At 45.2% G+C, this 26,923-nt stretch overlaps 3 protein-coding genes across 5 annotated transcripts in view; 1 reads left to right on the top strand and 2 right to left on the bottom strand.

Moving 5' to 3' along the window:
- Nucleotides 1-1,785: 1,785 nt before the first annotated feature.
- Nucleotides 1,786-15,893, bottom strand: LOC121307191 (SLAM family member 5-like). 3 transcript variants are annotated; one of them, XM_041239331.1, is made up of 6 exons: nucleotides 15,729-15,893; nucleotides 6,338-6,667; nucleotides 5,234-5,509; nucleotides 4,972-5,097; nucleotides 3,172-3,251; nucleotides 1,786-1,971 (listed from the first exon to the last, which is right to left on the bottom strand). In XM_041239331.1, exons 1-6 carry the CDS (start codon nucleotides 15,778-15,780, stop codon nucleotides 1,873-1,875), a joined length of 963 nt encoding a protein of 320 aa, XP_041095265.1. In that variant the 5' UTR covers nucleotides 15,781-15,893; the 3' UTR covers nucleotides 1,786-1,872. The 3 variants fall into 3 exon arrangements, 2 of the variants coding, with proteins under 2 accessions (XP_041095265.1, XP_041095267.1); XR_005948279.1 differs by having other exon boundaries at nucleotides 1,887-1,971; nucleotides 4,968-5,097; XM_041239333.1 differs by lacking the exon at nucleotides 3,172-3,251 and having other exon boundaries at nucleotides 4,968-5,097.
- Nucleotides 15,894-18,271: 2,378 nt separating this feature from the next.
- On the top strand, nucleotides 18,272-22,376 carry si:ch211-113e8.11. Its single transcript, XM_041239357.1, has 3 exons — nucleotides 18,272-18,427; nucleotides 19,713-20,260; nucleotides 22,366-22,376. Exons 1-3 carry the CDS (start codon nucleotides 18,336-18,338, stop codon nucleotides 22,374-22,376), a joined length of 651 nt encoding a protein of 216 aa, XP_041095291.1. The 5' UTR covers nucleotides 18,272-18,335.
- Nucleotides 22,377-22,530: 154 nt separating this feature from the next.
- Nucleotides 22,531-26,923, bottom strand: part of LOC121307218 (E3 ubiquitin-protein ligase ZFP91-like) — an 11,399-nt gene continuing 7,006 nt past the window's right edge. The window contains exons 5-11 of the mRNA XM_041239356.1: nucleotides 26,866-26,923; nucleotides 26,376-26,516; nucleotides 25,981-26,031; nucleotides 25,621-25,699; nucleotides 25,279-25,393; nucleotides 24,025-24,124; nucleotides 22,531-23,110 (exon numbers count right to left, since the gene is read on the bottom strand). The exon at nucleotides 26,866-26,923 is cut by the window's right edge and continues 32 nt beyond it. Coding sequence (XP_041095290.1) covers nucleotides 22,531-23,110; nucleotides 24,025-24,124; nucleotides 25,279-25,393; nucleotides 25,621-25,699; nucleotides 25,981-26,031; nucleotides 26,376-26,516; nucleotides 26,866-26,923 — 1,124 coding nt within the window. The remainder of the gene's footprint in view (nucleotides 23,111-24,024; nucleotides 24,125-25,278; nucleotides 25,394-25,620; nucleotides 25,700-25,980; nucleotides 26,032-26,375; nucleotides 26,517-26,865) is intronic.

The following is a 26,923-nucleotide window of genomic DNA, read 5'->3' as shown; positions in this document are numbered from 1 at the left end:
ACACGTGTTAAATAATGCGTGTTGCAAACACTGCTGAATGAAATTAGACTAATGCCTCATTGAAATGAACCCCGTCCTCACAGCGGTTAAATCTGTCCCAGGAGTTACCTGCGCACCTTCTTGTTTTGCGTCACGCGTCACATTTGCCATCTACTTTTGAAATATTTCAATCGCACATCAAGAGTCAGCTGGTCGGTACATTTCTCAGCATTCACTCGGGAGCGCTCGTCTGGACAGAGAGAGAGAATTTCCCATCTGAGGATCACCTCGAAGTCGCTCTCCCTCCTCCCTCAACAACGCGTTTTTTTGGGGTTTTTTTTGTCCATTCCCACAACACAATGGCACTCGTTTGAAAGAGCTGGGCTGTTCGACAATGTTTCATTATAATTTTTCAATTATAATTGTCTGATTTTATTGGCCACTTGACTGCTTCAGGAGTTGCTAAAGTTTCAACGAATGGAAGTAAATGAGTCCCAGTTTATTGCTATGGAAACGATTGCTAATTGGTCAAACCCACTGACTGCTTTCAGGGAGTGCTAAGGTCAAACCCACTTCCAACAACCCAAATGTGGGTTAGGTTAGGTTGGGTTGGGGTTGGGTTGGGTTGGGTTGGTTGGGTTGGGTTGGGGTGGGGTGGGGGGTTGGAGTTAGGTCAAGGTTTGGTTGGGGTTAGGTTAGGTTGGGTTTAGGTTGGGTGGGTTGGGTGGTTGGGTTAGGTTGGGTTGGGTGGGTGGGTTGGGTTAGGTTAGGTTAGGTTGGGTGGGGTTTGGGCCTGGGTTGGGTGCAACCCCACTCAACCCAACCCAACCCCCCCCCACCAATCCAACCCAACCCACCCAAGCCAATAGGTTGGGTTGGGTTAAGGTTGGGTTGGGGTGGGTTGGGGTGGGTTTAGGTCCAAATAGGGTTGGGTTTCAGGTTAGGTTGGTTGGTTGGGTTGGGGGGTGGGTTAGGTGGGTGGGGTGGGTTAGGTTAGGTTACCCCCCCCAAGGTTGGGTGTGGTTTGGGGTGTGGGGCCAACCCAACACCAACCCCACACCACCCAATCCAATTGGGTTCCAAAACACACCTTAGGTTGGGTTATGGTTGGGTGGGTTGGGTTGGGTATGGTGGTGGGTAGGGTTTGTGGTGGCTTGGGTTGGGTTGGGTTGGGTTGGGTTGGGTTGGGTTGGGTTGGGTTGGGTTGGGTTGGGTTGGGTTGGGTTGGGTTGGGTTGGGCTGTGGTGTGGTTGGGTTGGGTTGGGTTGGGGTGGGGTGGGGGTGGGGTGTTGGGGTGGGGTGGGTTGGTTTGGGTTGGGTTGGTTGGGTTGGCACACGGGTTAACCCAAGGTTAGGTTGAGGACCCAACGGGTTGGGGTTGGGTTGGGTTGGGGTGGGGTGGGTGGGGGTGTGGGGGTGGGTGTGGGGTGGGGTTGGGGGTGGGGTGGGTTAGGTTAGGTTAGGTTTGGGTTGGTTGGGTTGGGTTGGGTTGGGTTGGGTGGTTGGGGTGGGGGTGGTGGTGTGGGTGTAGGTTGGGTTGGGGTGGGGTGGGTTAAGTTAGGTTGGGTGGGGTTGGGTTGGGTTGGGTTGGGGTTGGTGTTGGTTGGGGTGGGGTTGGGGTGGTTAGGTTAGGTTAGGTTAGGTTAGGTTGGGGTTGGGGTGGGTTGGGCGTTGGGTTGGGTGGGGTGGGTGGGGTGGGATGGGGGTTGGGTTGGGGTGGGGGTGGGTTAAGTTAAGAGGTTGGGTTGGTTAGGTTAGGGTTTGGGGTGGGGATCCACCAGCCATGCTGATCGCGTCATTGGTGGGGTCACAATGTTACCAGCGCTGATGCGAGGTAAGAGAATGTGTTTTAAATGCAGAACAATAGCCGTCAATAGCTGTCTCCGCCCCGCGTCAGCACAGTGCTTCTCCGGAGCTCGGTGGCTGCCGCAGTTCATCGTAGATGGTCGTCAGTTTGCCTCTCGTTTGACATGGAGCCAGTTCTGATAGATGCTGTTAGGAGGAAAGCCAGAAAGGAAATCTGCAGTATCTCCTATTGCATTAAACATACATAGACTGAAAAAAAACAAAACGCTTTGAAATGTTTACAAATACTAAAAAAAATGTAATGCATTCATGGCAAACGTTTCCACTAGAAGTCTTTCTCAGTGTCTTCAGTGTCAATTCAATGGCAAACGTTTCCACTAGAAGTCTTTCTCAGTGTCTTCTGTGTAAATTCAATGGTTAACGTTTCCACTAGAAGTCGGGTTACCGGTATATCTAAGCTGTCTGTCTGCCTGTCTGTCTGTCTGTCACAGTTTTCCACGTGTAAACAGAACATACAGGTCATTTCTGATGCATGCTCTCGGCGTTCTTATTTATAGGCACTTTCCAGAAAGTTTATCTCATGGTTTAAATAGTTTATATTGTGCTTTTAGTGGATTCTATTTCTGCCTTTAGGGTGTAATGCTATTAAGTTACAACACAAAGTCTTAAATATCAAAGACAGATGCTGACAAAAGGCTGATTCAGTGTCTGGAGACTGAGTCATTAAAAAAAACCAAACAAACAAAACCAAGCTGTTATCTGTTTCAGAGAAGCTCACATTGTTTAAAGAAACAACAAAAAACTTTTTTTGTGAGCTAAGTTTCGAGAGCAGTGTCTGACAATCTAGTGCTCCCTTCTTGAGTCAGATTATAAGAGAGACACCAAAGATCAGCTGATAAAAAAAACTGAGTTACAGGGAGAGGGGAGAGGGAGAGAGGGGAGGGGAGAGAGGAGAGGGAGGAGAGGAGAGGGGAGGAGAGGGGAGAGAGGAGATAGGAGAGGAGAGAGAGTAGATGGGAGGGGAGAGAGGAGGGGGAGAGGGGGAGAGAAGAGAGAGGAGGGAGGGAGGGTCTGTCATAGGAAGAGTGCAAGATAATGAAACACACTCTCAACACGAACAGAGAGAGAGAGAGAGAGAGAGAGAGAGAGAGAGAGAGAGAGAGACCGCCCGACACTTAGAAACACGTGTAGAATGAATGATATTGCCCTACTGAATCTGCTTCTGCAGACCCTATCGCGGTGTGAACGCTTCGAAGGCTTTGAGGTTGACACTCTGAGTATGGGATTTACTCTCAGAGAAGTCCGGCTGCAGCTAACGGGCTCCAATGAGGACAGGCGACAAATCTAACTTTGTCCTTGCTTCGACCTGTCTGAAGGAGTACTGACCTGTCCTCTGCCAGTAGGAGACACTGTGTTCATAATTTCTGAGTACTCGATATCACCCGAGTTTCTGGAAGCCGTGTAACCTTTAAAACAGGAGAAGGAGGATTAAAAACAAGGAACGCTTGAGGGAGTTCAATCTGAGGACCTTTCAAAGGGCACGCAAAAGGGTGCAAAATAATCTGGAGTTCCTGACTGCAGTGAAACTGTAGCCAAAGATTTAAAAAAAAAAAAAAAAAATGTTTGGTTGTCTAATGAATAAATAAAAATACCATATAATAATAATAATAATAATTATTATTATTATTATTATTTATTATTATTATTATTTTACTAAACCTTAAACGTTTTAATACTGCGTTTCTTTTAACATGTTGAAAAGTCTGTGTTGCTTTGACTGTGAGTTCAGGAGCCGCTCTTCAATTCTAGCTGCGCTGGCAACGTTATTGTATTGTGAATCGGTACAGCCCTCGCTATAGGACTACAGCTCCCAGCATGCCTCTGCACCCGCGGCAATGGCGAGGGATGCTGGGAGCTGTAGTTCTTTAACTGCAATGAGCCGGACTGGGCTGTATTACATTGTTTTTGCTCAGTCTGCGTTGCTTTTGTAGTGGACTAACGGCATAATCTGGGCAGGATAATCTGCGCGAGAAGTATAGATTGTATATTACACCCGTTGCAAACATAACTTATTAGCCTTCACCCTGTTGCGGCGGGATGCTTTTATCATGAAATGGAGCCCTGTGTGGCTTTGCCGATGATCTTCAGGATGCTCTGTCAGTTCTAGCTGCGCTGGCAACGTTATTGTATTGTGAACGGGACAGCCCTCGGTATAGGACTACAGCTCCCAGCATGACCTGCACCCGCGCGGCAATTGCGCGAGGCGAATGCTTGTTAGCTGCCTGATTTCGACATAATGTAATGAGCGGACTGGGCTTGCTTTTACATGTGAAACTCACATCAGTCTGTGTTGCTTTGACTGTGAGTTCAGGAGCTGCTCTTCAGTTCTAGCTGCGCTGGCAACGTTATTGTATTGTGAATCGGGACAGCCCTGGCTATAGGACTACAGCTCCCAGCATGCCTCTGCACCCGCGGCAATGGTGAGGGATGCTGGGAGCTGTAGTTCTTTAACTGCAATGAGCCGGACTGGGCTGTATTACATTGTTTTTGCTCAGTCTGTGTTGCTTTTGCGAGTTCAGGAGCTGCTCTTCAATTCTAGCTGCGCTGCCGTAGTTATTGTATTGTGAATTGGTCCTAACTCACAGGAGCGGCACAGTGAAGAAACAAAAACAAAAAAAGCTATTTATTGCAACAGAACAGAGCATTAGAGATGGATTGGGTTCACCGGGTATTCACGCAGGACTGCGCCGGTATCATCCAGCTGACGTCTGTGTCGACGATTATGGGAAATGTTGTTTTGCAATAATACTGCAAGGCTTGGCGTGCTGTTTAGACAACAAACTCTTGTTTGAGCAAGTTTTTTTTTTTATTTTTTCTATATAAAAGGTCAAAGATAAACTGCTCGACCTGTGCTTAAACTGCATTACACCGTCAAACGTATATTTAAATACGTCCTCCATAACGTATGGGCTGGGGGCACCCCTCACTAAGTTTGACCAAAAACCGGACAAGCGTCTCTCTCTCTGTATGCTGTATATATATGTAAGTGTGACAGACAGACAGACAGCCTCCACAGACAGACACACAGACAGCCTCCACACACCCCGAGACTCTGATCCTGCCAGTGCTAAAGAGTGACCTTCACTCGCGATTAAAGGGGTTTTCAGCTATAAAACAAGTACCTGCCTTCTTTCTCAAACTCTGTCTTCTTTTTCCTGAGATACAGTGTCATCAAAATGACTGCCAGGACCCCGATCCCAGCAATCACTAGCACAGGAATCAAAATGCGACTCATCGGGTTTTCAGGACCACCTGAGGACCAAAATAAACAACCAGTTCAAATATATCTTACAACCCTAAACAAGGCGTGATGGTTATCCTACCTGCAGTATTCAATGATTAGCCTTCTGATTCAAACTGAAGAAACCGGGTAAACGCAAACAGTCACCTGTGTTATCTTTTCTTTCGTCGCAGTACTCCGATGGTGTCACAGTGGTGGTCCGGTTGCTGGCACGGTTGCTGGCCACACAGGTGTAGGAAAAGTTGCCCCCTTGCATGTCTTGAGAGAGCTCCAGTTCTGTTGTGTGGAGCGGCTTCCCGTCTCTCATCCAGGACACGGTGGTCCCTTCGCTGGCGTTTCCCGCAAAGCACAGCAGAGTGCAACTGCCGTTACCCTGCGCCCTGCCTGCATGGACCAGCTTGACAGCAGGCTCTGGCACAGGGGCTGTGGAAGGGAACAAAACCCAACCATGAACGATACAGAAAGGGGCTTCTGCGTAGCATCTCAGTGTCTCTAATGTTAGGAGTTTGTTCCTGTTTTAATATCATATTAAAATGAGCTTTTTTCAGAAGTAAAAATAAATAAATACAAATATTCAGAATGGGTTAAAAGTTTAAACATCTAAAACAGAATTATTTTCAAACTTAAGGAAATTAAACGAAATGTAGACGCCAAGAGAGGTCTGGTAAAGCACAGGGAAGCATTGTAAAGCACAGAGAGGTCTGGTAAAGCATAGGGAAGCATTGTAAAGCACAGAGAGGTCTGGTAAAGCATAGGGAAGCATTGTAAAGCACAGAGAGGTCTGGTAAAGCATAGGGAAGCATTGTAAAGCACAGAGAGGTCTGGTAAAGCATAGGGAAGCATTGTAAAGCACAGAGAGGTCTGGTAAAGCATAGGGAAGCATTGTAAAGCACACATAGGTCTGGTAAAGCACAGGGAAGCATTGTAAAGCACACATAGGTCTGGTAAAGCATAGGGAAGCATTGTAAAGCACACATAGGTCTGGTAAAGCATAGGGAAGCATTGTAAAGCACAGAGAGGTCTGGTAAAGCACAGGGAAGGCCCCCAGCTTTAGTTTCACAAGCAAAATACATTGACCGAGAAAAGATTTAACCAGTCTTCAGTTTAATTCCTTTTAGAAGGTCTTAACTTTATTCACTGTTTTCAGGTTATGGATGAAACTGTTATAGTTTCAGCTGAAAGAAAGAAAGAATGAAAGAAAGAAAGAAAGAATGAAAGAGTGAGTTAGATTAGTTGAAATCTGGCACTTACTGTAAACGGACAGGTGCAATCTCTTGCTATATATGTCCTTCACTGTCTCCACTTGGTAAAACCCGCTGTCTTTTGTGCTTAAATTGTTGATCTGCAGGGAGCCGGTGCTCCTGTTCAACTGCAGTCTTGAATTAAATCTCTCATTAAAATCGGTCTTAATCTTCCCATCCTGAAGTCTTGCTATAAACCCATGTGGATCTGCTGCTCCATATCTCCAGTGGACCTCTATTTCAGCAGTTAGGTTCGGTATTGCCACAGGGAAAGTGAACGATTCCCCCACGATCCCGTTCACCTGCTGGATTTCAAGCTGTGCTGCAGACAGGCCGGGTCCTAAAAACACAAAAAACATCAGACAAGTTTTGCCTGGAGAATCATAAGACCATCAGAGAGTTTACAAACGAGGCCATTCGCCCATCTTGCTTGTTTGGTTGTCAGTAGCTTATTGATCCCAGAATCTCATCAAGCAGCTTCTTGAAGGATCCCAGGGTGTCAGCTTCAACAACATTACTGGGGAGTTGATTCCAGACCCTCACAATTCTCTGTGTAAAAAAGTGCCTCCTATTTTCTGTTCTGAATGCCCCTTTGTCTACTCCTTTTGTGACCCCAATCATAACCACCCTGCATGCTCTGTGACACAAGGCTGACCAGAGAGATCCCACACAATCAGACAATACAATCGGCTGCATTTTTGTTGTAACGCGATCAAACTGGACCTAGAGAATCACAGAATGAAGACAGTATCTCAGAACGTTAAGTCTTCAGCAACCGCAAGCCAGCGAGTCACGTGACCTAGGTGTGGCGGCCATCTTAGGTCAGAGGCTGAAATGAAGGGTGGCGATAAATTCTGGATCTCACTGACATTCAAACGCAAAAATTGATTCAGCCACTTATACAAACTTATTAAGACCAGTGATCCTGTTAATAAAGCTAATAAGAGGTGAGAGAATGGATTTTAAAGATGGTCAGCGCTCCTGTAAAGGGAGGGGCCAGTGATCCTGTTAATAAAGCTAATAAGAGGTGAGAGAATGGATTTTAAAGATGGTCAGCGCTCCTTTAAAGGGAGGGGCCAGTGATCCTGTTAATAAAGCTAATAAGAGGTGAGAGAATGGATTTTAAAGATGGTCAGCGCTCCTGTAAAGGGAGGGGTCAGTGATCCTGTTAATAAAGCTAATAAGAGGTGAGAGAATGGATTTTAAAGATGGTCAGCGCTCCTTTAAAGGGAGGGGCCAGTGATCCTGTTAATAAAGCTAATAAGAGGTGAGAGAATGGATTTTAAAGATGGTCAGCGCTCCTTTAAAGGGAGGGGCCAGTGATCCTGTTAATAAAGCTAATAAGAGGTGAGAGAATGGATTTTAAAGATGGTCAGCGCTCCTGTAAAGGGAGGGGCCAGTGATCCTGTTAATAAAGCTAATAAGAGGTGAGAGAATGGATTTTAAAGATGGTCAGCGCTCCTGTAAAGGGAGGGGTCAGTGATCCTGTTAATAAAGCTAATAAGAGGTGAGAGAATGGATTTTAAAGATGGTCAGCGCTCCTGTTAAAGGGAGGGGTCAGTGATCCTGTTAATAAAGCTAATAAGAGGTGAGAGAATGGATTTTAAAGATGGTCAGCGCTCCTGTAAAGGGAGGGGCCAGTGATCCTGTTAATAAAGCTAATAAGAGGTGAGAGAATGGATTTTAAAGATGGTCAGCGCTCCTTTAAAGGGAGGGGCCAGTGATCATGTTAATAAAGCTAATAAGAGGTGAGAGAATGGATTTTAAAGATGGTCAGCGCTCCTTTAAAGGGAGGGGTCAGTGATCCTGTTAATAAAGCTAATAAGAGGTGAGAGAATGGATTTTAAAGATGGTCAGCGCTCCTGTAAAGGGAGGGGCCAGTGATCCTGTTAATAAAGCTAATAAGAGGTGAGAGAATGGATTTTAAAGATGGTCAGCGCTCCTTTAAAGGGAGGGGCCAGTGATCCTGTTAATAAAGCTAATAAGAGGTGAGAGAATGGATTTTAAAGATGGTCAGCGCTCCTGTAAAGGGAGGGGCCAGTGATCCTGTTAATAAAGCTAATAAGAGGTGAGAGAATGGATTTTAAAGATGGTCAGCGCTCCTTTAAAGGGAGGGGTCAGTGATCCTGTTAATAAAGCTAATAAGAGGTGAGAGAATGGATTTTAAAGATGGTCAGCGCTCTTTTAAAGGGAGGGGTCAGTGATCCTGTTAATAAAGCTAATAAGAGGTGAGAGAATGGATTTTAAAGATGGTCAGCGCTCCTTTAAAGGGAGGGGTCAGTGATCCTGTTAATAAAGCTAATAAGAGGTGAGAGAATGGATTTTAAAGATGGTCAGCGCTCCTGTAAAGGGAGGGGTCAGTGATCCTGTTAATAAAGCTAATAAGAGGTGAGAGAATGGATTTTAAAGATGGTCAGCGCTCCTTTAAAGGGAGGGGCCAGTGATCATGTTAATAAAGCTAATAAGAGGTGAGAGAATGGATTTTAAAGATGGTCAGCGCTCCTTTAAAGGGAGGGGTCAGTGATCCTGTTAATAAAGCTAATAAGAGGTGAGAGAATGGATTTTAAAGATGGTCAGCGCTCCTTTAAAGGGAGGGGCCAGTGATCCTGTTAATAAAGCTAATAAGAGGTGAGAGAATGGATTTTAAAGATGGTCAGCGCTCCTTTAAAGGGAGGGGCCAGTGATCCTGTTAATAAAGCTAATAAGAGGTGAGAGAATGGATTTTAAAGATGGTCAGCGCTCCTTTAAAGGGAGGGGCCAGTGATCATGTTAATAAAGCTAATAAGAGGTGAGAGAATGGATTTTAAAGATGGTCAGCGCTCCTTTAAAGGGAGGGGTCAGTGATCCTGTTAATAAAGCTAATAAGAGGTGAGAGAATGGATTTTAAAGATGGTCAGCGCTCCTTTAAAGGGAGGGGTCAGTGATCCTGTTAATAAAGCTAATAAGAGGTGAGAGAATGGATTTTAAAGATGGTCAGCGCTCCTTTAAAGGGAGGGGCCAGTGATCCTGTTAATAAAGCTAATAAGAGGTGAGAGAATGGATTTTAAAGATGGTCAGCGCTCCTTTAAAGGGAGGGGTCAGTGATCCTGTTAATAAAGCTAATAAGAGGTGAGAGAATGGATTTTAAAGATGGTCAGCGCTCCTGTAAAGGGAGGGGTCAGTGATCCTGTTAATAAAGCTAATAAGAGGTGAGAGAATGGATTTTAAAGATGGTCAGCGCTCCTGTAAAGGGAGGGGCCAGTGATCCTGTTAATAAAGCTAATAAGAGGTGAGAGAATGGATTTTAAAGATGGTCAGCGCTCCTGTAAAGGGAGGGGTCAGTGATCCTGTTAATAAAGCTAATAAGAGGTGAGAGAATGGATTTTAAAGATGGTCAGCGCTCCTGTAAAGGGAGGGGTCAGTGATCCTGTTAATAAAGCTAATAAGAGGTGAGAGAATGGATTTTAAAGATGGTCAGCGCTCCTGTAAAGGGAGGGGTCAGTGATCCTGTTAATAAAGCTAATAAGAGGTGAGAGAATGGATTTTAAAGATGGTCAGCGCTCCTTTAAAGGGAGGGGCCAGTGATCCTGTTAATAAAGCTAATAAGAGGTGAGAGAATGGATTTTAAAGATGGTCAGCGCTCCTGTAAAGGGAGGGGTCAGTGATCCTGTTAATAAAGCTAATAAGAGGTGAGAGAATGGATTTTAAAGATGGTCAGCGCTCCTTTAAAGGGAGGGGTCAGTGATCCTGTTAATAAAGCTAATAAGAGGTGAGAGAATGGATTTTAAAGATGGTCAGCGCTCCTGTAAAGGGAGGGGCCAGTGATCCTGTTAATAAAGCTAATAAGAGGTGAGAGAATGGATTTTAAAGATGGTCAGTGCTCCTGTAAAGGGAGGGGCCAGTGATCCTGTTAATAAAGCTAATAAGAGCTAAGCTGTCATTCAAGTGTTTCCAGTTATTACAGATTCATCTTTTTAAGGATCATTGACAAAACAAACCCGTTTCTTTTGTTCAGACTTCCTGGATCAAACGCGTTAAATAGAACTGAAACCCACAAGAACAGTTGACGAGGGAATCGCCGCACCCCACCCCCCTCTTCTTTCCTCATTTTAGAGTTTGTAATATCTCTGAAGGACACGTTTACTGTATCTTTATACACAAGATCCTGTTCACACAAATATTTACAGAAGAAACAGGACTAACTCGTAACAGACAGCAATGTGTACACAATAAGAGGGGCTGGCTTCCTCTGCTTTAAAATAGGACACACTGGTTTATATTGCTGGGGTGGATGATGTCACTGGCAGGCTGCTTTATGTACTTTGTATTCTAAATGTAATTTAAGCACAGTCTGGTCCCGTGATCTCGTTTCTTCTTTCCAGAGACAAAATATTTTTCTTTGCCAGCGCGTCGCGACTTTCTTCATCTTGTGAAAAGAAACATCTTTACTTTGTATTTCAATCCTGGTTAGGGATCGAGTAACCATTATCTAATAGACAAGGATTAGAGTTATTATTATTATTATTATTATTATTATTATTATTATTATTATTATTAGCACGTATCTTTGAGCATCGTTTAGTCTCAGGGTCACTAGATAAGTCCAAAGTTGACACTCAGAGAAGTTACAAGAATAATATTATTATTAATAATAAATATATCAATTAATATTAATAAATACCGCATACCCTAAATTATTATCAGTTATCAGTCAGAATTTAGTTTCTCTTTAAATCTGCCTTGCAGTCCTATGGATACACAGTATTGAACAAAAGAACGGGGTCGAACGTGTAAAAACTACTGAGTAAACTTTTCTGAACAGCCGTTTTTTGACTCCCTCGACGACCGTGAAATCCCTAGACACGACATCTTGCTGAACTGTGGGAATGGAGGTATCGAGTTCCCATGAGCGACTCATTCTGACGGAAATTCCTGCCTATCTATCACTAGATCTATCCCTAGCACGATCCAGCCCTCTGAAATGTCTTTATAATATACAGCGCTAGACCCTGATATTGATGAGACACAGCCCTCTGAAATGTCTTTATAATATACAGCACTAGACCCTGATATTGATGAGATCCAGCCCTCTGAAATGTCTTTATAATATACAGCACTAGACCCTGATATTGATGAGACCCAGCCCTCTGAAATGTCTTTATAATATACAGCGCTAGACCCTGATATTGATGAGACACAGCCCTCTGAAATGTCTTTATAATATACAGCACTAGATCCTGATATTGATGAGATCCAGCCCTCTGAAATGTCTTTATAATATACAGCACTAGACCTTGATATTGATGAGATCCAGCCCTCTGAAATGTCTTTATAATATACAGCACTAGACCCTGATATTGATGAGATCCAGCCCTCTGAAATGTCTTTATAATATATAATAGAGTCTGATGTTAATATGATACAGTCATCTAATGGGAATACAAAACACCCTTTTTCAGTTTAGGGTTATTTGCATATTATTTCCATATTAGAATTAACTGAAGGGTTCCATGACTCGCTCAGGGTCTCTCACACACACACAGCGAGTCAGGGGCTGCTGCAGAGTCTCTTCCAATAGGACCTCGTTTGTTTGGCGTCTCGTCCGAAGGACGGAGCACAAGGAGGTTCAGTGACTCGCTCAGGGTCTCTCACACACACACAGCGAGTCAGGGGCTGCTGCAGAGTCTCTTCCAATAGGACCTCGTTTGTTTGGCGTCTCGTCCGAAGGACGCAGCACAAGGAGGTTCAGTGACTCGCTCAGAAACTCCAGCCCATCAATTGAATGCCGTCTAATAACTGAAGGTCTTTGTACTGCATTATCAGGCTTCCAAGCCACAAAATACAAGCTTTCAAAATGGTCTTTGTTTCACAAAATGACCCACAATCTATTCATAGATGCGATTTCCTGTTTTTCTCTTGCGAAGGCTGATTTTCAGCTACTGGAAGCTTTCCCCTCGTAGAAAAGCAGTCCCCTTAGCCACTGAGTAACTGGAGTTTGTGAACGAAAACACACAGAGTGAAAATGTGAAAAAAATATCACTGGTGTGTTTGTGATCTTCTCTGTGCTTCACTGTGCTTTGAGAAGGGGGCTGGTTCATTATCTTCATTGTCATGGCCGTCAATAGAATCAAACTGTAACTCTAGTTCCTCTGAATGTATTAAAAGGAGCTCAGTTTTTCAAACATCAAAGGATTTGCAAAGCTCGGTTCTCGATCGCCTGTGTCAGACTCTCAGCTAACCACACAGGGTCTTAAAAAGAGGGGAACTGCCTCGACGCCAACACAGCTCTGACCACACGCGGCTCTGTCTCACGCTATGACACGCGGTTTCAGAAGCTGCAAGAAATGTGACACATGAGCTGACCACAGAGAAGCAAAGAAGCATAGAAGCAGACTCAGTCAAACAGAAAGATTTCTCTTTTATTCCATCCTTCTCTGTGATGGTCTGACTATATAAGCTTGCATGTCCTGAACAGGGTTTTAGGAGTAGCGTTTAGAAAACGTTTTCTGTTCATGACGTTCGCCGTCTTTCTGAGCAATCGTATTTTGTCAGACACTGTAGTTATTATAATTATTTGTTGCTCAGTATTGCGCAGTGGTACAGCCCTGGCTAGGACTACAGCTCCCAGCATCCCTCACCATTGCCACGGGTGCAGAGGCATGCTGGGAGCTGTAGTCCTAGCCAGGGCTCTACCGATTCACAATACAATACCTATGGCAGCGCAGCTAGAATTGAAGAGAAGCTCCTGAACTCAGTCAGAGCAGCACTAAGTCCTCGTTGCTGTGGAGTGAGGGGGGCGTGTTTACTGTCGTGCCTCGACGCAAATGTTATTGACACAGCCAGCACTGCCCTTCCTGTGATAATGGATACCATCTGTTATCCAGTAAATAATTGATAAGAATGAATTATCCCAATAATGAGACGTCAAACAAACGAGGTCCTATTGGAAGAGACTCTGCAGCAGCCCCTGACTCACTGTGTGTGTGTGAGAGACCCTGAGCAAGTCACTGAACCTCCTTGTGCTGCGTCCTTCGGACGAGACGCCAAACAAACGAGGTCCTATTGGAAGAGACTCTGCAGCAGCCCCTGACTCACTGTGTGTGTGTGAGAGACCCTGAGCGAGTCACTGAACCTCCTTGTGCTCTGTCTTTGGGGTGAGACGTTGTTGGAAGTGACTCTGTAGCTGTGCACAGTTCACACGCCCTAGCCTCGTATCTTGTAAAGCGCTTTGTGATGGTGCTCCGCTATGAAAGGCGCTATATAAAGATTATTATTATTATTATTATTATTATTATTATTATTATTATTATCTTCTCTGGAATGTAAAGCTCGGTGGTTCTTTGTGTGTGATTCGGTATTTCCCTCAGCTCAAGGCTTGTGTTGGGAGTTTCAGAGCAATACAGGTCTGTGTGTGATATCCCAACTCTAGTTCTCTAATTCATTATCAAGCATTGGGCTACTTCTTTTTTTTTTTTTTTTTTTTTTTAAAAGAAGAAATCAAAGCTTACACTACAGGAAGAGCCAAATTAACAGACTCCCAAGAGAGTCAGTAGCCTTTCTCTCAGGGCACTCAGCCCAAGACCTTTCGAAAAAGCCTCACAGTCACAAACCGCTAGCTTTGCAGTTGAGAATGAGCTGCTAATCCCTCAGCATCTCTGAACTGTCGAAGAGACAGATGTGCCCGGTGAATTGCACACCACAGCTAATAGATGGAGAGGCCGCTTACAAGCCAACTGCTTCATCTAAAACTCATTACAATTGAGTCTCTGTGGACGGCCAAATGCTGCCTGCTTGTTCATTGCACACAAGTCACTTTGAGCTATACTTAGAAGCTTCCAGTTCGTTTGATAGAGTTTCCATTGCATAGGGTGATGGAATAAAATACACCAGGAAGGCTTGGAGTTAGACCCCCGCTGTGTTTTTTTTTGTTTTGTTTTTTTTGTAAATACAATGACACTGGCTTGTCATTGTATTTACAACTTCTGTTTTTAATGAACAGACGTGAACGGGAAATTTAAACAAACATGGTTTTATGGCACTGACGTTATAGGGATTTATTAAGAGGAACAACAACGGTTTCAAACACAGAAATAGTTCTCCTCTCTCTCTCTCTCTCTCATATATATATATATATATATATATATATATATATATATATATATATATATATATATATTTTACACACGCAAAACAGCAGAATCTTGTCATTTTTTCTCTGATGAAAACAGCGACCCCAAACCTTCTCTTTAGCGTTGATAACACTGTGTAACAAAAAAATAATAATAATTTTCGTTCCTGGGTAGTAAGTGTTATTTCCTAATTGCTTATGCCTCAAAAGTATAGAAAATGGCTATTATTCCCCACAAACTTTGCTTTTGTGACCAGGACAGTGATATTTCAAAATATCACTATTTCCAATGGGAAAACGGGCAAATGTGTGTCTTGACTACAAAATGACTACAAAAGATTTAGAAGTGAGTAGTTTTTCGAGATTTACGATTATACTGTATTTAACAGTATCTCGAAAAACTACTCGCTTCTAAATCTTTTGTAGTCATTTTTGTATTACTTTAGTATAAATACATGTTAATTTGGATTCATATGTTGTTTTTTTCTGACTTTATGTGAACGAAGAGACACACATTTGCCCGTTTTCCCATTGGAAATAGTGATATTTTGAAATATCACTGTCCTGGTCACAAAAGCAAAGTTTGTGGGGAATAATAGCCATTTTCTATACTTGTGAGGCATAAGCAATTAGGAAATAACACTTACTACCCAGGAACAAAAATTGTGTTACACAGTGTTATAACGATGCCTCTCGTCAACCTTAAAATGTAAATACATATTCAAATAGACAGGGCAAACATTGGCACGTCTATCGTCCTATTGTAATATATTTCATTCACAGACTGGGTTTTTCCCATAAAAAAGGACAATGAAAAGTAATCATTTTGTATAACATTAGACAAAGGAAGTTTGTCTAATATTATACAAGATAATAATAATAATAATAATAATAATAATAATAATATAATAATAATAATATCCCGCTTGTATGAATATTTTTGTTAGTATTGTCAGCATACGCTACGGAAGAGATTATCCGCATTGTGATTTAAAGCGTCTATATCCTTCAGTACTCTTAAAGATGTGTTTCCCTTCTTAGTAAAACTAAAAATATATACTTGAAAACGAAGAAGCCGTTAACAGTGTGTGCATATATACATAAAGGTACCGCTACGGAATATTATATCTTGTGTTTGTGAGAAAGCAGGCGTGGATATTTTGTATGAAGGATGATAACACCTTTTCATAACACGGCGATAAATACCGAAACAGCTGCGACCTGAACCCTCGCCTTTAAAAAAAAAAGGAACATCACTGCACAACTTTTAGATAATAGAGGATAAATGACTCACCGTACACCGACATGAAACAGAGAAAGCCGATTCCTCGCCAGCGGTGTCCCATGGTTTAAAAGGCGCCCTTCTGCACTGAAGCTATAGAAGTGAACACTCTCTCTCTCACTCTCTCTCTGTCTCTGTCTCTCTCTCTCTCTCTCTCTCTCTCTCTCTCTCTCTCTCTCTCTCTCTCTCTCTCTCTCTCTCTCTCTCTCTCTCTCTCTCCTCTCTCTCTCTCTCTCTCTCTGCTCTGGTCAATTTGAGTTTAGTTCTTTTTTTCGGGGGGGGGGGGGGGGGGGGGGGGGCGGCGGAGACACGTGAGACACTCTCTCCATAAATACGATGTACAGTAAAATATAGGATTACATATGCATCACATTTTCCAGTTTTCTTTCACATTTTGATACTGTCGGAATATTAAATGTATAAAAATCACCAACGAAAACAGCAACAAAGAAGGATCATTTATTTTTACACAATTGTGTACTATACACATACAAGGTATAATCCATGTTCTAAACACACAAGCAATCGCAAAAGTGCGCAGACAACTTAATAACAAACAATGTAACTCGGCATAGATGAGATGTAAAAAAACATTGGTGCTATGCTGACCTCTGGTGGGGAGAGGTGGTATTACAAGAACACTTATTGAAAGAGGAGGCCGGGCAGAGTTTGGTTGCGGCGGCTCCTGCGGGGTCCGACGAGGCGCTGAGGTCAGGCGAGTCCAGCGCAGACCAGCAGGGTTTATTCAAGATTCATATTCCACAGTGCAGTTTACCTCAAACACAAGGTTCTTGCGAGACACTAGCTCTCTGCCTGCACTTCCTCGTACACAGTGGCGAGTTTATCGTCTGTCTGCCGGCTGAGTGGAGGACGCTTTACAGCAACCCTGTCAGGAGGAAACAAGTTAACAGCTTGTTAAACACGGATCAAATGAACAGAGCTTTGGGGCCGGTGCTTTCAAATTGACTGACACAATCTCCTCCCAAATTCAAACTGCTAGCAACAGCACCCTCACAACGAACTCAATAGAGAGCCGGCTTTCATCTATACAAGACCCTGTGCTGTAACCATGCTGTGCAACCCTTACCTGCAAGCATCCCACTTCTTCCAGACGACCACACAGACTGTGATCACGACTCCACTCAGCACTGTGAACACCAGCGCCCTCGCAATGAACTCAGTGGAGGGTCTTAGTGAGGTGGCTTCACCCTCTGTCCCTATGGAAAAGGGAGCAAAATAACAAATGTTCAGTGATAATGTTGCTAGGGCGATAAGAGAACAAGAGTCAGGAGACTCACTGCAGTAATGTGAAGGGGTGTCACAGTGCTGGTCTTGTAGCTGCAGGGTTGCTAATGCTGAGAGGAGACTTACCTTTTCTTTCGTCGCAGTACTCCGAAGGTGTCACAGTGATGGTCCGGTTGCTGGCAGGGTTGGGGCCACACAGGTGTAGGTAAAGCTGCCCCCTTGCATGTCCTGAGAGAGCTCCAGTTCTGTTGTGTGGAGCGGCTTCCCGTCTCTCATCCAGGACACGGTGGTCCCTTCACTGGCGTTTCCCGCAAAGCACAGCAGAGTGCAGCTGCCGTTACCCTGCGCCCCAAAGCCATTGCTTCAAAACGATCCAGCTTCTGCACTGAATCTCTCTCTCTCTCTCTCTCTCTCTCTCTCTCTCTCTCTCTCTCTCTCTCTCTCTCTCTCTCTCTCTCCTCTCTCTCTCTCTTCTCTCTCTCTCTCTCTCTCTCCTGAATTATAAAGCTAAGATCCAAACGAAACCTCAAGACCAATAATAATAATAATAATAATAATAATAATAATAATAATAATAATAATAATAATACTGCTCTAAGAAAATGCATTTTAAAATCCTGGTTGTGTTTTTTTTTGCATTGATAACTTTAAAATACTGCCAGCAATTCTATAATGTGAAAACTGATTGCAAATCTCAGATCTGATTTACTTATATATCCATGCAAGCTGAGATGTGAGGCCCTGTGTATATGTTTGCATTTATAAAATACAGGTTTTGCATCGTTAAATGCAAGGAATTGCCCATTTGTTAAACCTACAGTGGGGTTTTGCATCCGTCTCAAAGCAAGAGGCAATGTTAAACGTTTTGTCGTTAGTCACAAGGACATGCAGGTGAGGGACGCTGTCCAGTGTCTACTGGCGTTGCATCTGCCCCAGACAGGACGTCAAACCCACCAGGGCAGATCCACGCGTCATCCAGGGTTATTTTAGCAAAGTAAACAGCACGCATGCGCTGTCGACGCGTGACAGCGACTTAGCCAATGGGCGTCCGAGTCTGCACGGAATCTGCGCAGAACGAGCTCCGACTCGGACTCCTCCATTTCTGCGAGAAAAGGAGGGGTGCTGCAAAATGCAAAATGCAAAATGCAAAAAAACAAAAACAAACAAACAATCGAAACAGTCACCCGGCCCTTTTTAACGCGGACTTTTCCCCATTCCCGTCAAAATTAAACCTATAAATTGAGTGCAATATTCATAACAGAGGCGCACTTTGACAACGCGGTGTGTCGGTGAGGCAGGAATATCAGCTCCCCCCCCACCCTTTCTCTCCCCTGTTTTTAAGAGGTAGGACAGGGACCGGGGGACAGGAGAAGCATGGCTGCTCTGCGGAGCTCGCTTGTCGGGTACGGCTTGTCGTCCGGGTCGGAAAGCGAAGGAGACGCGGGCACGGCACCGCCACCAAAACGGTACGGACTGCAAACGTTATAAACCGGGCACCCCGAGTCCCCAGTGCGCGGAGAAACCCGACCGCTGCGTTGCAACACGGGCGTGTGAGCCAAAGGCGCAGTCGTTTTATTTAGTGTCGCACTAGCAAAGTTATTTAACACACATGCATAGCAACTGAGACGCTGTTATTTAGGGTTAGGGCTCGGTTTGGCACCGCGCAAATTATTATATTGCATGCACAAGATTCATAATTACAATCTGCGAGTAGTGTTAGCAACAGCGGCATCTAGTGTCAATACCGCGGCAGTGCAGCCACACCGCCTCTATTTTAGTGCGTTAGTAATAATTCATGAAGGGCACGTCAGCTTCGCTTCTACAGCGCTAAGCAGGTTTGAGAATGGGGTGGGTCGCCTTTTTAGGCTTTGCAACGGGGCAGGCGATTTAAAAAGCCTGTACTAATAATATTCTTAAAGAGGGGTTTATTTTTTGTCGGATCGCGGCGGAACTGTTTTTGGGAGAATTACACTGATAACTCGCATGTACATGCTCGATCGATCTATCAATCAATCAATCAATCTATCAATAGTTAAAATTGCACAATGAACAATGAGGCATATACATTCCCTAATCAATGAATTAATAATACAAAGAAAATAAATTAAAAAAGAGAGTAATAATAATAATCATCATCATCATCTATAAACAGGGCTTCTCAATATCTAAAGGCTGTTAAAATCGACAGTTCAAAGACTTTGTTCAGAAGTCAATACCACTGAAGGCATTCACTGTTCTGATAGCTCGCCTGTCTTTGCACGTCTTCAAAGAATTGAGATGTATTTTACAATCAGAGCGAACATGATAATAACATTTATTAGGAAGACAAGAGAACGATCAATTCTGTGTGTGTGAGAGACCCTGAGCGAGTCACTGAACCTCCTTGTGCTGCGTCCTTCGGACGAGACGCCAAACAAACGAGGTCCTATTGGAAGAGACTCTGCAGCAGCCCCTGACTCACTGTGTGTGTGAGAGAGACCCTGAGCGAGTCACTGAACCTCCTTGTGCTCCGTCCTTCGGACGAGACGCCAAACAAACGAGGTCCTATTGGAACAAACTCACTGAGGTCCTATTGGAAGAGACTCTGCAGCAGCAGCAGTAGTTGTTGATGATGCAGAGCTCACCCCCCTGGTCTCTGGAAGTCGCTTTGGATGGATAAAAATAGCAGCTAAATAAGAATAATAATAATAATCGAATCCCCACTGCTGAATTAAATTTCCTCCACATTTCTCTCCTGTTTTAATCCCGCAGAGCAAACAACAACGCCGCAAAACCTGGGAAAAACTTCCTGCTGGAATCCGGCGACACTAGCACCGATGAAGACGGCTCCGATCCGGAACCCGTTCCCGTTCCGGAACTCCTGGAGACCCAGAACAACAAACTCCCGGCTCCCAGGCTCGGAGCAAGCGCTCCGGGCTGCAGCGTCTTCAGTAACCCCTTCAGGGAGGAGAGGATCGAGCAGCTGAGCGTCTTGCAGAGGCACGTGCCTCTGACGCTGCAGCCCAAGCCAGCCCTGATCGGGGGCAGGAAAGTGTGCCTTCTCTACCGCCAGCAGGGGCGCTGCCGCTTCGGACACAACTGCAAGTTCGCGCACGACAGCGAGCTGCAGACCCCGGTCCCGAGCCCCGCCGGCTCGACCCAGACTCCTGCCGCAGAGTCGGCAGAACACCGGGACTGTGCGGAACCAGGCCAGCCCAGAACCGGGAAGAGGAAACCGGGTTTGAGTGACACACTGGTGCCACCCAAGCGCTCCATGAAGAATTACCAAGCCCAGAGAGCGAGGGAACATTATTCACAGCGTGGGCTCTATGAAGCTAGGGAGTTCATTCTATATTCAATATGATAACAAGGGAACATTATTCAGCAGCTTTCACTGGACTCTATGAAGCTGAGGGAGTTCATTCTATATAGAGGGGGTGCAATTCAATATGTTAACAAGGGAACATTATTCAGCAGCTTTCACTGGACTCTATGAAGCTGAGGGAGTTCATTCTATATAGAGGGGGTGCAATTCAATATGAGAACAAGGGAACATTATTCAGCAGCTTTCACTGGACTCTATGAAGCTGAGGGAGTTCATTCTATATAGAGGGGGTGCAATTCAATATGTTAACAAGGGAACATTATTCAGCAGCTTTCACTGGACTCTATGAAGCTGAGGGAGTTCATTCTATATAGAGGGGGTGCAATTCAATATGATAACAAGGGAACATATGTCAAAGGGAACATTCTTCAGAGCTTTCACTGGACTCTATGAAGTGAGGGCACGCAACTTATAAGCGGGGGCCTGCAACTTCCTATGTTAACAACGGGAAAAACCTAGTCGAGCTTCACGGGCTCTATGAGGAGGGGAGATTATCTAATAAGCAGGGGGTGGCGATCATCGTTGTGCAATCTTCAATACTGCAACACACACTGGATATATGTATCAGATTAAGCTTTCATGGACTCTATGTAAGCTCGAGTGAGTTCATTCTTCTACTGAGTAGGGAGGACCTGCGATAGCATAAGCGTGTCAAATGAGAACAAGGGACATATTCAGCAGCTTTCACTGGACTCTATGAAGCTGAGGGAGTTCATTCTATATAGAGGGGGTGCAATTCAATATGTTAACAAGGGAACATTATTCAGCAGCTTTCACTGGACTCTATGAAGCTGAGGGAGTTCATTCTATATAGAGGGGGTGCAATTCAATATGTTAACAAGGGAACATTATTCAGCAGCTTTCACTGGACTCTATGAAGCTGAGGGAGTTCATTCTATATAGAGGGGGTGCAATTCAATATGTTAACAAGGGAACATTATTCAGCAGCTTTCACTGGACTCTATGAAGCTGAGGGAGTTCATTCTATATAGAGGGGGTGCAATTCAATATGAGAACAAGGGAACATTATTCAGCAGCTTTCACTGGACTCTATGAAGCTGAGGGAGTTCATTCTATATAGAGGGGGTGCAATTCAATATGATAACAAGGGAACATTATTCAGCAGCTTTCACTGGACTCTATGAAGCTGAGTGAGTTCACTCTATTTCTGTTCCTCAAAACCGCGTCGCTCTCGAGTTGTCATCGTTGTAAAAAAAAAAAAAAGGTGTATTAAAATGATTTATTTGAAAACCAGCCTGTGGTTTGTCGTGTGTGTGTGTGTGTGTGTGTGTGTGTGCGTTTATCAACATGGTTATTGAACCCCAGACCCACGGCAAGCAGGACCTCAAAACTAACGAGAACAAGAAGGGACGACAAAAAGAAAAGAGGGGGGAAGGAAATTGCTTCTGTAGTTTAGTTGTTTGGATAAAATCAGCACCAACCATATTTAAAATCTGGGGAAATTGTTTGAAAAATAGGGTAATTGTGGCTTGCAGAGAGTGAAGTTCGCGTGGATTTGAATATTTAGAAAAAAAACCACACCAACATCTCGAGTGACGTTAAGGGTTATTTTTAATAAGATCTGTCTGGCTTTTTACAAAACAGGGTTTTCAAAACCAAAAAAAAGTAAGTTTGAATTCACCCTCCTCTCCTCTCCCCTCTCTCGCACAATATTTCTGGAAATTTAAAAAAAAGAATTCATGAAACCCACACAATAGCTCATAGAATATAAAATAAATGACACTGGTTTTTTTTGAGTTACGAAGAATTTCTACAGTTGGGGTTGCTGTTGAATTAAGCCGAGGGAAAGTTGAAGATGAGTTTTCACTTAAAACCTGGTATAAAAAAGGATATATAGAATCAAAATTAATAATAATAATAATATAATAATAATATCAATTAAAAATAAAAGTAATCATTTTTCATTTTGTTAGGAAGAAGTAATGTCATGTTTTATTTAGTTTTTAATTCTAGAAGTACTTAATAAATAAAAAACATATAGGAACACGAATGACGGTTTTACCCCCCTTGTCCTGTCAGTTTTTTACTGAAACCAAAGGGGGGGGGGAGGGGGACCTGTCAGTTTACTTTTTTTAGATCCACCCCTCCCCCCCGACCAACAACATCTTATTTTTACCCTCCCCCCCTCTTAAAAGAATAAAAAATCACCACCACAAATTTTTTTTAAAAAAAAATTTTTTATCCTCATCCGAATTTTTTTTTTAAAGGGAGGGAGAGGCGGGGGGGAAGGGAGTCGCTGAGGAAGAGGTCCCCACCCCCGCCACCCACCCCCCCCAGCCTCAGGGTTAGGAGGTGCTGTCCCGAATCCTCAATCAGGACCTCCCCAGCCGCCCCCAGGGCCTCTGCGTCCACAATCAGCCCAGCGCTGGAGCCCAGAATCCGGGCGTCCGACCTCAAAGCTTGGGGATCCATAACCAGCCTCTCCACCCCCAGCTGGCTGGCGTTGGGGGTCCCCAACTCCTCCGCACAGATCACCAGGGGGTCGCAGGACAGCAGGAGCCCCTCAGGGCCCGGCCCCACCCCCGCGCCCTCCTCCTCGGTGGCCCCCGTGCTGGTGATGAGGGCCCCCGCGTTGGCGGCCAGGGCTTCGGCGATGAGGATCTCCGGGTGGCTCTTGGCTTTGTGCGCCACCACGCTGTCCTTCTTCTCGAAGCGTTTGCCACAGATGCTGCAGGAGAACTGGTAGGAGGCGTCTGCGTCGTGCTTCTTCATGTGCCAGTTCAGAGACGCCTTCTGCCTGCACGTGAAGCCACAGATCTCACACCTGAGAGAGGAACAGAGAGAGGGGAACAGAGACTGAGACTCACACACACACCGAGGCACAGAGCTAGCTGCTGTGCCAGTCAGAGATGCCTTCTGCCTGCACGTGAAGCCACAGATCTCACACCTGAGCGAGAGAGAGGTACACTGAGATATCTACTGTGCTAGGTCAGAGCGCAGAGAGGGGTTAATGATAAATCCATCATCATCAACAGCAGCATCAAAAACAATGAGGAGGAGAGACACAGAGGGACTGATGGTAATAATAATAATGTCAACAACACTAAGGCTAATGGTCAGGGATAGGGATAGAAGCCTGTCTCAGAGCTCTGTTCAGGGTCAGGGTTGAGTGTCAGGGTTAGGGGTCAGGGTTAGTGGTCAGCGTCAGGTTCAGTGTTTAGTGTTAGGGTCAGGGTTTGTGGTCAGTATCAGGTTCAGGGTTAGTGTTAGGGTCAGGGTTAGTGGTCAGTGTCAGGTTCAGGGTTAGTGTTAGGGTCAGGGTTTGTGGTCAGTGTCAGGTTCAGGGTTAGTGTTAGGGTCAGGGTTAGTGGTCAGTGTCAGGTTCAAGGGTCAGGGTTTGTGGTCAGTGTCAGGTTCAGGGTTAGTGTTTAGTGTGGTCAGGGTTTGTGGGTTAGGGTCAGGGTTTAGTGTTAGGGTCAGGGTTTGTGGTCAGCGTCAGGTTCAGTGTTAGTGTTAGGGTCAGGGTTTGTGGTCAGTGTCAGGTTCAGTGTTAGTGTTTAGTGCTAGGGTCAGGGTTTGTGGTCAGGGTTGAGGGTTAGGGTTAGTGGTCAGGGTTAGTGGTCAGCGTCAGGTTCAGTGTTAAGGTCAGGGTTTGTGGTCAGTGTCAGGTTCAGTGTTAGTGTTTAGTGCTAGGGTCAGGGTTTGTGGTCAGGGTTGAGGTACAGCAGCTGCACTCACTGTAGTGGCTTCTCTCCTGTGTGAATCATTCTGTGCACGGCCAGGTTGTGAGAGCTCTTGAAGGCGCGGGCGCAGTATTCACAAATATAGTCTCGCTGATCTGCAAACAACAACAAACAAACAAACAACAACGAAGATTATTAACCCACGAAGCGCTGGCGGCGTCCTCGTCCATGTGACGGGCTCCCGTTCAGTTTATAACTGACATCATCTCCATGTGTCTTTAATGTTGTCATTCACAACATCGTTAGGATAACTATGTTATTAGAACTATATTGGTATTATTCATTTCTTAGCTGATGCCCTTATCCAAGATCACGTTGCGAAATATCGCATTCCGGACCACAGCAGTTACAAAATACAACAAAGTCGGCGAAAAATGCAAGAACCGCCAAACTCAGCCAAGAACTACAGCAGAGAGATTTCGACGAAAAGCAGTTAAACTCCCAGTTAAAAAATAAATTAAAAAAAAAAAAATGTAGTAATTCTACAGTGTAAATTCCATTAGGACAGCGAATCAGACAAAAACGGACAAGAACGATTTCAAATAAGCGCAAATGAAGAACGAGATGCAGAGAACGGTACAGAATTACACTGTAGTCTGTAGTCTGTTAATTCTACAGGGTGATGCCCAGCGCTGTGGGCTGATCCCAGTGTTCACTGGTTTGGGAAGGCGCTGTGGGCTGACCCCAGTGTTCACTGGTTTGGGAAGGCGCTGTGGGCTGATCCCAGTGTTCACTGGTTTGGGAAGGCGCTGTGGGCTGATCCCAGTGTTCACTGGTTTGGGAAGGCGCTGTGGGCTGACCCCAGTGTTCACTGGTTTGGGAAGGCGCTGTGGGCTGACCCCAGTGTTCACTGGTTTGGGAAGGCGCTGTGGGCTGACCCCAGTGTTCACTGGTTTGGGAAGGCGCTGTGGGCTGACCCCAGTGTTCACTGGTTTGGGAAGGCGCTGTGGGCTGACCCCAGTGTTCACTGGTTTGGGAAGGCGCTGTGGGCTGATCCCAGTGTTCACTGGTTTGGGAAGGCGCTGTGGGCTGATCTCAGTGTTCACTGGTTTGGGAAGGCGCTGTGGGCTGACCCCAGTGTTCACTGGTTTGGGAAGGCGCTGTGGGCTGACCCCAGTGTTCACTGGTTTGGGAAGGCGCTGTGGGCTGACCCCAGTGTTCACTGGTTTGGGAAGGCGCTGTGGGCTGATCCCAGTGTTCACTGGTTTGGGAAGGAGCTGTAATCTTTCCCCAGGTGCCCTGGCGTTACCTGTGTGGTGCTTGGCGTGTCTCAGGAGCTGTTTTTGGAGTCTGAAAAGCCGGCCGCAGGATGGGTGAGGGCACACGTACTTCTTCTTCAGCAAATGCTGGTATTTGATGTGGTGCTGGAAGAGAGAGAGAAAAAAAATCAAAACAAAAAACAACAAAACAACTTCAATTTATTTTTATTTTTCAATATTCTTAAAAAAAGAAAATCTAGATTTCTCGTCTCTATATATAAACACATTTATATAGAAAATTTAAATTTGATATTTGTCCCCCCCGTTTAAAGTATTCAGTGGCACAGCCCACATTCTTCACAGGTCTGCTCAAGCCGGGTCGTACCACTTACCTGTAGGTAACGGGGGTGTGCCAGCACGGTGCCACACCCCTCCATCTCACACCGCACGTACTGGATCGGCGGCTTCTTCCTGTCAGGCGACAGGAAGCAGAACTCAGCACAGGAAATGGACAATGTGGGAACGGCACCGCCTGGACCGTGATCGGACAAGCCTGCTTTAAAAATCTTAACAGATGTCAGCCCAGCTATAATGGTCAAAAGACTTGCAGCAGAATTTTAGGATTGAGAGAGAATTCATTTTATATAAAGCTGCATGAATATAAATTTAGCTCTCTCTATTTAACACTGTGTTGCAATTGAAGATATCGCATAAAAAACGAAGCTGCGCTCCGAAGCCTGGCTGATTCTCACCTGCGTTTCGGGAGGCGAGGGCTCTTGTCGTCTTTCCTTCTCCTGCCTCTCCTGAAAAGACACAAACAGGACAGATATGGAGGGCAGAAAAAAAATTCTCATGTCTTTGCAAATAAACCGAGCATGGCGGGGGCTCTCTCTCTCCCCCTCTCTCGCTCCCTCTCCCCCTTTCAAACCCCCTCTCCTCCCTCTCTCTCCCTTTCTAGCCCCCTCTCGCTCTCTCTCTCCCGTTCTAACCCTCCCTCTCCTCCCTCTCTCTCCCCCATTTCTAACCCCCACTCTCTCTCTCTCTCTCTCTCTCTCTCTCTCTCTCTCTCCCCCTCCTCTCTTTCTCCCTCTCTCACCCCTTCCCTTTCACTCTGACCCCCCCTCCTCTCTCTCTCTCTCTCTCTCACTTCCTGGGCGGTTCCACCTCCTCTCCGAACTCGTTCTCTTCCTTCACGTCGGCCTCCAGCTTGATTTCAGACTTCTTCTCTTTATCCTCCTTCCCTTTCTGAGAGCGATGGCGGGGCTTCGATTTAGGGTTAGGAGGGTCCCTGAGAGAGAGAGAGAGAGAGAGAGAGAGAGAGAGCAGGGTTAGAGAGAAAAGGAGGGAGAGACAGAGAAGGGGAAGAGGAGAGCGAGAAGGGGGAAGAGAGGAGAAAGAGATAGAGAGAGGATAGAGAGAGGGGAGCAACATATTTAAAATGCTAAGATCTGGACATTGGAGGAGCAGCAGAACCCAGAAGCACTCGGAATGATCGAAGCACAAACCCAACAAAACAGGAAGCGGTAAAAACAAAACAAAGCCTTTAAAATGAGGTTTGAAGCGGCTTTCAGTCAGTGAGGGAGAGAGGCAGGGAGGCAGCGAGCGAGCGAGGCAGTGAGAGCAGCGAGGGTCGTTACCTCTCTATGTGGGGCTTGTAGTTCTGGTCCTTGGGGTCATCTCGAAATGGAGGGTCTT

The sequence above is a fragment of the Polyodon spathula genome, chromosome 54 (assembly GCF_017654505.1).
Source record: "Polyodon spathula isolate WHYD16114869_AA chromosome 54, ASM1765450v1, whole genome shotgun sequence".
In the NCBI taxonomy this organism is placed as follows: Eukaryota; Metazoa; Chordata; class Actinopteri; order Acipenseriformes; family Polyodontidae; genus Polyodon; species Polyodon spathula.
This window is presented reverse-complemented; position numbering and strand designations above follow the sequence as displayed.

What these genes read in the sequence shown, in the direction of transcription:
- si:ch211-113e8.11 (XM_041239357.1), top strand. Translation starts at nt 18,336, where the DNA reads ATGGCTGCTCTGCGGAGCTCGCTTGTCGGGTACGGCTTGTCGTCCGGG. An exon ending in ACGGCACCGCCACCAAAACG is followed by an intron (nt 18,428 to 19,712) that starts GTACGGACTGCA and finishes TTAATCCCGCAG; the next exon opens with AGCAAACAACAACGCCGCAA.
- LOC121307191 (XM_041239331.1), bottom strand. Translation starts at nt 15,780, where the DNA reads ATGGGACACCGCTGGCGAGGAATCGGCTTTCTCTGTTTCATGTCGGTG. An exon ending in CGAAAGAAAAGATAACACAG is followed by an intron (nt 5,098 to 5,233) that starts GTGACTGTTTGC and finishes TTTGGTCCTCAG; the next exon opens with GTGGTCCTGAAAACCCGATG. An exon ending in GACAGAGTTTGAGAAAGAAG is followed by an intron (nt 3,252 to 4,971) that starts GCAGGTACTTGT and finishes CCTGTTTTAAAG; the next exon opens with GTTACACGGCTTCCAGAAAC.